The 10,351-nt window shown below is 32.4% G+C and overlaps 1 protein-coding gene across 4 annotated transcripts; it reads right to left on the reverse strand.

The window, feature by feature from the left end:
* Positions 1-2,400: 2,400 nt before the first annotated feature.
* On the reverse strand, positions 2,401-9,559 carry LOC107950557 (exosome complex component RRP45A). Of its 4 annotated transcripts, none has more exons than XM_016885437.2 (10): positions 9,246-9,559; positions 8,969-9,122; positions 8,015-8,224; positions 7,836-7,931; positions 7,620-7,734; positions 6,068-6,148; positions 5,775-5,960; positions 4,614-4,873; positions 3,568-3,626; positions 2,401-2,640 (listed from the first exon to the last, which is right to left on the reverse strand). In XM_016885437.2, exons 2-10 carry the CDS (start codon positions 9,103-9,105, stop codon positions 2,432-2,434), a joined length of 1,353 nt encoding a protein of 450 aa, XP_016740926.1. In that variant the 5' UTR covers positions 9,106-9,122; positions 9,246-9,559; the 3' UTR covers positions 2,401-2,431. The 4 variants fall into 4 exon arrangements, 3 of the variants coding, with proteins under 3 accessions (XP_016740926.1, XP_016740927.1, XP_040945648.1); XM_016885438.2 differs by having other exon boundaries at positions 9,334-9,478; XM_041089714.1 differs by lacking the exons at positions 5,775-5,960; positions 6,068-6,148 and having other exon boundaries at positions 9,246-9,468.
* Between the last annotated feature and the right edge of the window lie 792 nt (positions 9,560-10,351).

Genomic DNA, 10,351 nt, shown 5'->3' on the forward strand with positions numbered 1-10,351 from the left:
ATATTAAAGATACTGCAACATTGACTTTGAAATATGAGATTTTTAATGTTCTCCTCCAACATAATCTTGAAGTACAAAAGATCTGAGGTCAAGGCTATGATGGAGCAAACTATATACGTGGGGAATTTAACAGCTTTCAAGTTTTGATTTTAAATGATTGTTGATCTGCTTATTATGTTCACTGTTTTGCTCATCATCTTCAGTTAGCATTGATTGCAACAACTAGAGAAGTGGTTGAAGTGCATCAATTTTTTAAAGACTTGTCTGATATTGTTAGTATTGTTTTTGCTTCTTCCAAACAGCATGATGAATTACAAAAAACTCAAGCAGCTGAAATAACTCGTTTGGTATCCATTAATGAGTTAGCAACAAGAATAGGTATGAATCAGATTGGCACTTTACAACATCTTGGTGAGACTCGATGGAGTTCTCATTTAAATTCAATTACTATTTTACTAACAATGTACAATGCTACTAGCACAATTCTTGAAAATCTAAAAAATATCGCTCCTAACCATTCTCAGCGAGGAGATGCTCATAACACATATAATAGACTGAGATCTTTTGAGTTTATTTTTATTTTGCATATGATTAAGGAAGTTTTAGGGGTTACTGATAATCTTTGTCAAGCTTTGCAACGTCGTTCTCAAGATATATTAAATGTCATGAGTTTAGTTTCGACAACAAAAGATTTAATTCAAAAGTTGAGAGATGATGGATGGGATGAATTGTTGAAAAATGTGATATCTTTTTGTGAAACTTGGGAGTTGGATTTTCCATATATGAATGCTCAATACATTATGGATCGTAGTCATAACAAGAAGGAAGATGTTACAGTGTAGCATTATTATCAAGTGGATATATTTTTTTGCTACAATAGATACTCAGTTGCAAAAATTGAAGAGCAGATTTAATGAACATGTTGTCGAGCTTCTCGCTCTTACTATAGCTTAAGATCCCAAGGAGTTTTTCAAATTATTTGATATTGATAAAATTTGCAGTCTTGTAAGTAAGTTCTATCCAGAAGATTTCTCAACAAGAGAAAGAATGTCCCGATATGAGTTGAAGCATTATGAACTTGATGTGTGTAAGCAGCCTGATTTGAGAAAAATATCAACACTTTCTAAACTTTGTAGAAGCTTAGTTGAGAGTGGAAAGTCAATCATGTACCCACTCTTTGATAGATTGATTTGTCCTATATTGACTTTTCTAGTTTCAACTGCATCCGCAAAACGTGTTTTTTCTGCTATGAAGATTGTGAAGACTCGATTTTGTAGCAAGATGAAAGATGATTTTTTAAGAAGTTATTTAGTTGTGTACACTGAGAAAGAAATTGCAGAAAATTTTAATGTAAACAAAATAATTAATGGTTTTAGTGAGATCAAGGATTGGAAAGTTCAATTCAAATATATTCTTTAAAATTTCTTTCTAGCTTATCTTTTTATTAAATTAATTTTATTTTTAAAAATATTATTATTGTTCATTATCTCGACCTCTCTTCAAATTTTCTGACTTCTCCCATGTTCAAAACATAGTTTTAATTAGTGTCTAACATATTCAATTTTGTAATATTAAGTTTAAATAGTGAATAAAACTTATGTTTAAAAAATAGTTTTGATTAGTTGTAATTAATATCTAACATATTTAGTTTATAATATTGTTATTTTTCCTTCAAAATTATTTTTTTAATTAGTGACATAGTTTTATAATCTTATTTAAAATAGAGTTTAATAATAATATAATATATTAAAAACCTATAAAAAAAAGTTTTAATTTTTGATAGATTGAAAATATTTTATTAAGTGGCAAAAATCTAAAAAATAAAGTCATTCTTCTATTAAAGTAAGAAAAATAGAAAAACCAAAATCAATATGGTTTAAGGTGTTTTAACAATTTATAAAATATAAGTTTAAAAACTACAATTACCCAAAATTGAATAAATTCTACTTTTATTTAATTTATAATTAATTTTGATTTTTATGATATAAAATAAATATTTTCTATTCAAAATACTAAAAATAATTTAAAAGTTCTTAAAAATTATTGTTTTTTAAAAAAAAATTGAAATTTTGTGAAATAATATCCAAAAGCCATAAAATAAAACTCATTTTGTCAAAATAGATCTAAAAATTCAAAACCAAAAATTAAATCAAACCGAATCAAATTATAATAAATAATTCAAAAAAATTCAAAAACCCCGACCAAGCCAAACATATCTAAATGTCAGCAATCTTGCTTCTGCTTCGATATAAGGAGCTCATTGTGGCACTGGTTACACCCCAAATATGGGCTAAATTTTTTTTAATTATTCAATTTATCGATTTTAGATTAGTGGTAACCACAAAAATCATGAAACATACGTAAGCCAATTGACATGCAAATACGTGGAACACGTTAAAAGATAAAAATGTAAAAATAATATATATTGAACTTAAATCACGGAGGAAGCCTTCTTTTTCCCCTTGTTCTTAGGTTTTACAGCATCTTTCAATGTTTTCGGCCCTATGACGTGCATTTCAGTTGTAGATGCATCAACAGCTGACCACTTTGAATTAACGTCTTCATAAGGGCCTGCACTTTCAGCTTCACTACCCTTTTCCTTGCCAGTTGCCTCCTTTTCCTCACTTGCAGTTGACAAACCTACAAATTCCACAGGTGAGACGCCATTGTAATCACTTCTATTGAGCTTGTTTAGATAAAAGCTTATCCTATTCAGAATCCATTGAAGAACAGCAAAGAAGCCGTTATTTAAAAGTTCCCATAAGCATTCATCAGGTACAAGGGTATTTCGGTTTTGCAGAAAATGGACCTTCATATGGTGAACGTCAGTTTATCTCATGGTTAGATCCTATTCCTAAACCTAGCGTACTAGTAAAAACAGACACCTGAAAATTCTATAAGCGAGAGGACACTGTAATGACTTCTATCATGCTTGTTAAGAGTTATCCTATTTGGAATAAAGTAAAGAAGTCCATTCATCTAATAAAAAGTGTCAATTACTACTCATCAGGTACGAGTGTATTTTGATTTTGCAGAAAATGGATCTCCATATGGTGAATTCAATTTATCTGGGGTTAGATCCTATTCCTAAATCGACTGATGTCAGGATGCTCGGAAAAGCAAAGAACCAACTTAGCAGCAGCTTCTATGCTGGTACTCTAGCAACTCATTGTTTAGAAACTCTGTTGTTGATGGTCAACATAAATAGGCTTTTTGTCTTTTAGTGTTTCTATCTGTAAATTTAAGTCTTTTAGATAAATCAAGAATCTTGTTAAGATAATAAGATCCCATCTGCACCATTTTTATGAGATATGAAAATTATGCATAAAGGGAGTGTGGTTTGCAGTGAAATGAGTTCCACAAACACAAGAGCAAGAACTAAGTGATAGTGATATCAACTTGTGCAAAATAAAGCCGAAGGCTGGAAGCTTTCAGAAACAAACGAGACCAAGAACTTGAGGAATGGTAAAAGTGGACGTAGGATTACAAGCACAAGCATGAGCAGACACTAATCAATTCATTTTCGTGGGGGAATGGAAAGGAAAAGTAAAGAGAAAAACCACATACCTTGCAAAGCGACTGAAGCTTTCAGAAATTCCAGATCAACACACTTTGAGTAGGGATCCCTGAGGAGAAAGAAAAAGTTTCAGCGTCATTAACAAATAAAAAGAGTTCAATAAATTAAAATGTAACGAAAGAAACCACATAGCACAATTAGAATGGGTGAATATACGGCAAGACATGAAGAGAGGACTTAAACATGCACCATAACAATGAAAGACTTAAAAAAATATATCCCGGGATCAAATGTGAGAAAGCTTCAAAGATGAAACATGCAATGGGGCAACATAACCGTAGTACTCACCCTCCTTGCTAAAGTTCAGTTTTTCAAACCTCTAATTTTAGTTTAAAATGTCATAGCAAATTCTTCAATGTGGGGAACTCGTCAAGATTTCACTGCTTAATGTAAATAAACATTGAGCTCTGGCTAAAACCAGCTCAAACAAAATTTGCACAAATCTAACCAAGGTGTAGCCATTTTAGTTCAACTGGCAGAGCAAACAAGCAAAACATCGAAACACTACATTAGAGCACTTGGAAAGTTGTATGCTTCTTTGTAGTCAAACAAGGTTTGAATCATAATATACTCCAGATAGGTGTTCCTTGTAGATAAATTCTTCAATATCTTTCATATAGCTAAAGTACAGAAAAGAAAAAAAAAATCACAACATACCAGGTAGTGATCCAGACATTAGAAGATGTTTTGGTCAAGGATAACTTCAATCAGTCAGATACATCATATCAATTTAATCCAAACAAAATTAGCTGCTCTAATAACACATTCATCATGCCAGATCTCCATCTCTTTGAGATCATAGAAGACTTCAATCAGTGACAAAGGAACCTCCGGTTAAAATGCATAGCACAGATAAAAAGAAAAACCCCTTACACAAATAGTATTCAACTATAAATGGTCTAAGGTTATTCTGACAGGCTTAATTTAGGTATATACAGTTAAACAGTTCCCCCAGAATTTCAGGAAAACCATAAATATATATGCATAAAAGTATATGTAATGCATGTATGAATACTGGACTTGCTTAAATTCTTACCAACTCAAGGGGGTGCTGTTAAATTTGATACAATTGCTGTCCGTCCCTCTTCTCAATGATTTGGTTTCCTCAGCACTAATATTTTGACTTGCATAGCTTTCAACTGATATGAGTTTTAACCTCTCCATATATTTACCCACCAACTCACTAATGCCCTTATTATCAAGAGTTTGGTTTTGGTCCCCTTTTACATTATTACCAACACAAGTAGTTTCACGCTTGATCTTTTGTAGAGCTCTTTCTGAGTTGTATGCTTCAACCTACATCAAGGTATTGAACAAGCTTATTGTGGGGCGGACAATAGAAGCTCAATGTGACAAAACCCTACTTGAAACAAGTAACATGATTAAAGAGGAAGAATAAATGGCCCTCACAAGTTGTGTAGTAAAAAAATAAAATTTGAAGCGGAGTTTCTACTGGATAGAAAGTAAATATATAAGAACAAAATAAAATTGGTTAGCTATCTAATTGCTGCACTACTTGATTCCTCAGAAGCTTCCTACATTTTTTTTTCCTAGCTTGGTATTCACTGGCTCGTGGAAGAAGCAGTCATGTCCATTCAATAGTTGCAGAGTGATGGAAAAAGGAGTAAGAGGAATATGAGCTGAAGAGCAGTCATACTTCCTAGCTCTGGAAACAGTGTATTTACCACATGCAAAAGGTTTTCTCCCAATCTCCAGCAGCATAAAATAACAAATATGAACAAGACGTGGTGTAAAGCAATCATATAGAGATGACAAAACAATTTCAAAGTTGTATGGAAAAAGGTGAAAACAAATTTGATTAAAAATGAGCAAGTGCTTAAGATCTAACACCAATCCACCAATCCAAACATATCTATAAAAATAAAACAAGCAAGTTGTTAGCTATACATGATTTTAAGTTTTAATTATTTAACAATATTTTTTGTTCTTCAATCCAAATGCATATTTCTTTTAACTTTTGGAAGCAAAAAACATGTGGTAAAAGTAATAACCACAAAGCATCTAATTCAATAGCATATCGCTATACATTCTAAAAAATCACTTTGTTGACAATTAGCCTAACTACCAGTTAAGATCGATAAAAAATTTATCAGGGTATGAACGGCAGATAAAATGAGCAGTCAAGATCCATTTTCCCTCAAGTTTCAAAGGACCGAGGGAGGGGGGGTGGACTTACTGCTGCTTTTATCTGTTTTGTTATATCTGCAGCTTTTGTAATAGCAAGTTGCAAACATTGCATGATAACTCTTTGACTGACACCTTCTCCAGCTTTTTGAATCGCGCAAATATCACCATTTGCATTAACGGTAGCAATCATTCTTCCAGCCATAACAGCCTCCTCATTGAGGATGGGATCTATCACCTTCATGACATTTCATCACACTCAGAAACAAAACATACGGACTTTAGCTTTTACCAAGATGTTTCACTTAAAAGTAGCCTACAAGTTAAAGAAATAAGTTTTCTTACCACAACATTCTCATCAATAAAAAATCCAAAAGTAATCGCTATAGGAAGATGATGCACTATCAAAGGAAGTGGATCTCTCATCTATCAAAAGAAAAGACATTATTAAAAACAATTTGCTGCAATATACAATTTAGTCAAAAGCATATAGACTTAAATTAATAAATTAGAAAGGGGGGGGGGGGGAGAGAAGTATAACAGCAATAATTAGTTTATCTCCAATGTATGAAACTCGATCATTAAAATCCAGTTTCTTTAAGAGGGGAATTTTCTATATTGTGGATTACACTTGGACGAATAGGGATTTAAGGTAATGATAAAAAGGTTATGTTGGATATGGAGGCACTGGCTAGAAGCAAAGGCTATGGCACCACTCAGACAGTAAGTAGATAAGAAGAGAGCACAATTGCCTGGAGAGACATAGAGAGGAGCAGGCTAACTAATTGCTCATTTCCACCAAAAAGAAGCCTAAATGACACAGATTATGTTTTCACTCAAGAAATTTTAAAATTAACACATAAATACTATCTTCAACCTAAGATACAGATAAAATATGGGAACATCGAAGCCAGCAAATTACTAAATGTTCATAATTGAAGAAATTGCATAAAATATATTTGTTGCAAACTTTTATCTACTTCAGAAAATTTGTTGCAGCAAGACTGAGCCCATGTAATCGCGCTAATATCAGCCTGGGGGCTTATTTAGACTGAACTTAATAGCTCAGTGCCTCAGACCAGCAACTTAATTGGTTTCCTTAGGTACAGCTGAATTGTCATGCTTTAAATAGGCTTGGAGTAGTCCATGTACAAGCTTGGTTAAAGCAGTCTGTAGACAAGCTGAGAGAGGTCCAAGCAGGTTAAGTGATTACCAAATGAAACCACATCCAAGCTCATAAAATGTTGAAAAAATTAACTTCGGGAAGCAACACATCCTTCAGAATGTATAACTCATAATCATGCTATTTTGTATACACAGCAACAAATACCATCTGATGTTACTTTAAATTTTATGAAGATTTAAGTTAAACCAGAACATTGCATTAGATATAAGTTATGGTAGAATTTGTTATCAACCACAAAGTTTCAACAACAAAATAGTCTACAGGTTCCAAATTGATAAGAAAAATAGTGCTTCTAAATTTACACGAAGCACATACTCCTAGCTGGAATATTGTAAGGCACACCTAGTAACCTTAAATTAGCATATTTATCACCCGCTGGAACTTTAAAAAAAATAGCAAACCAATTCCAAACATGTAAGGAAATAATGCATGCTTTATATGACGGACATTCTCTTTGTTAGTAAGTTGGTAAGGCACGAGTACAATCCACTAAAATAATTGATTCAATAAAGGCATTCAGAACTTCAATACTGTTTATAGTTACAGCATTTACTATTTGGTGCAATCTCCTTCCTAAGGCTGGAAACCCTTGTAAACCAAAAGCATCAAAATGTAGGTCTCAAAACTTGCTAAATTCTTATTAATACTCTTATTGAACCAGAAGAAGAATTTCAGAACAAAAGTTCAATGCCAAGACTCTGGAATAATCACCTCAGGTGGATGTATTATTACTTCCAGACCATCTTCTCCTCCTAGTGAGCATTCAGGTCTCCGAAAGGTCATAAGAGCAGCCAAAGCAGCAATATTAGCTGCATCAACTAGGTTACTGTTTCCAAAAAGGCATATTGATAAAAAGCAAACATTTCAAATTTTGGGGGAGGGGGGAGGGAGTTAAAGAACGTTATTCAATAAAGACATTGGTCATACCCCCCGTTATCTAGGATGAGGATATCAATACGGATGGCCCACACTAACTTGCCAGCAACAATACAAAGTGATTCAGTATCTACAGCCCTACTTTCTCTGCAAGAGAACTATATACCTTCAGACGCATGTTTAAACATATAGCAAATAATCACAAGTAACGCTAATAAAAGAAAGAAAACCTTAGACCACGATCTATTATCCGTCCCAACTCAACAGCAGATTCTCCAGAACGGCCTGCCTCAAATGAGGGATCAGCCATAGGCGAAAATTCTGGGTAGATTGCAAGAGTTCCTTCATTAGGCCTGTCTCGATAAGGCTGAACAAATTTAGCTGTCACAATGCCCATAACACGAGTCTGGCCCAACTGCACCTCTGCAGACCCATCTTCTCTGCAAAAGTCAACCAAATACATATTGAGAAGAAAAACACATTTTTAACTTTCATTAGTAAAAAACACCTGAGACTTGGCTTACTGATTGTTAACCTTCTGAAAATGATTAAAACTTCGCTTGGTTTAGTGGAAGGAGGGAATGGAAAAATAGAAAGAAAATAAATTTTGAATTTGCTTAGTGGGAAAGAAAAGTGAGAAGAAGGAAAATAAGAAATGATCATTTTCCATCTTCATGCATAAAAACCAATCTTTCCAAATTGGAATAAAAAAGGAGAGAAAATGAAAGAGGTGTATATTAGTTCAAAATTATACATTTTTTAAAAGTTCTATTCCTTTCATTTTTCAACTCTAACTCCGTTTTTCCATCTTTCCTACACTTATGAAAAGAAAAATTATATTTTTCATCCTTCTATTTCTCTACCTTTCAATTTTTCTTCTTTCCAATTCTCTTTCCCCTCTACCAAGCAAAGCCTAACGTTCTACGATTAAAATCTCCTCTCCTCCTCCCTTGTAATTCAGCAAATGTGCCAAATAAAACAAAGTAATTTGCATTTGGAAGAAATCATTGCTTTTGAATAATAAAAATTTAATTTAGTGTAATAATTTCAGTTCTACGCAGAATAATCATAGCACAAAATCAAACAGAAAAGTAGAACTTCCAAAAAAAAGGGGAAAGGAAAAGCGGTAAGTTTTACAAGAAAATAAACATAAATAAATAAATAAAAAGTACGATTTAACTTGCCTGCCAAAATTGATGCTGATATTACGAAATTCAAAGGGTTTTCGACCATCTATTCTTATTTCAGAAAGTAAAGCTGTTTTGATAAAATTCTTCTCATTCAATGTCAAGCGCCAGGTGTTGGCCAGTCTAGCATCCATCTTTCTTTCTCAAATTTCTGCAAGAAATCGGGTAAAAGAATTACTCAGAAACTCATAAATATCTAGCGAGAGCAGCTGGTTCTTTCTGTGAGGCAATTCATCAAACGTTTGAAATGCCATAGAAATGAGGGATTCAATACCCAGTAATACAGTACGTTGGTGACATAGAAGAATAAGAAAAAGGAGGTTGAAACTGCGAGAGCAGCTGTTCTTCTTTCTTGTGCTTACTAATTAGTAGTAATTGCTGACGATGTTGTTCGAAAGTTGGAGCAGAGGGAACCCAAGAAAATAATTGCTAGTAAAGCGAGTTTAGCTTTAGATCTTTCTTAACTTTGAGACTGAGTTTTATTTGTTATTTCTTTTTTTGGCTTAACCTATAATTCGTGATTAAACCATTTTTTTTTTGGTATTTAATTTGTTGGGATAATATAATTTTTCTCTATCTTGGAATTTTTACATTTTTTACGTTCTTTGGTACTTAAATTTAATAATTAGATTCATTTTAGCCCCTAAACTTAAAAAATAAAAAAATTTAATAGCATTTCTTAAATTGTACCTCATCGTTACTTGAAAGTTAAAATTTTATTTAATTGTACAGGTGAAATTTGGCACAATCTTGGGATATTACGTATGATTTGATCAATTCAATTGTTAAATCATTAATAATTAAAAATTCATAAAAAAAAATTATAAAATTATATTAGTTCTTATATCAATTTTCATCAATTTCGAGTATTTTTCGAGTCAATCAATTTAATCACTTTATTCGGACCCATATGTCATTTGACTCTTGGTCCAATTGGCCCAACTGGTCAATCCAATCTTGTTCCAAAAATATGGGACACATATTTAAATACTAATAAAATTCAAATTCAGAAACCAAAATAAATTTAATTGTTAAGTTTAAGTAATAAAATGAACCAATAAAAAATGCAAGCACCAAAATGAACCCGGTTATTAAATTTAAGAGCTAAAAATTATATGATCCCATTTTTTAATCAAAATTAATACCTAGATTATTCTTCCCTTATCCAATTTCACCCCAAAAACTTGCATCGGTAAAAAAAAGCTTCAACCAATATTAAGCTGCTTCCAAAAGAAGGTTCATGAATATATATATATTATTATTCATTTCTTTCTATTTTTCTGAAATTAATATATAATTTTAATTAAATATCAAGATCTATCAAACTCATTGACTAAGAGTATTCACCCTATAATTCACGTCATATGTTTAATCCGCAGA

Source organism: Gossypium hirsutum, chromosome D03, assembly GCF_007990345.1.
Source record: "Gossypium hirsutum isolate 1008001.06 chromosome D03, Gossypium_hirsutum_v2.1, whole genome shotgun sequence".
NCBI lineage: Eukaryota > Viridiplantae > Streptophyta > Magnoliopsida > Malvales > Malvaceae > Gossypium > Gossypium hirsutum.

Bases quoted from the DNA above. Each gene is read 5' to 3' on its own strand.
- LOC107950557 (XM_016885437.2), bottom strand. From the start codon at position 9,105: ATGGATGCTAGACTGGCCAACACCTGGCGCTTGACATTGAATGAGAAG. The intron at 7,932-8,014 runs GTTTTCTTTCTT...GTTCTCTTGCAG, and splicing joins ATAATAGATCGTGGTCTAAG to AGAAAGTAGGGCTGTAGATA. The intron at 3,627-4,613 runs GTAAGAATTTAA...CTTTCTCCTCAG, and splicing joins AACAGCACCCCCTTGAGTTG to GGATCCCTACTCAAAGTGTG.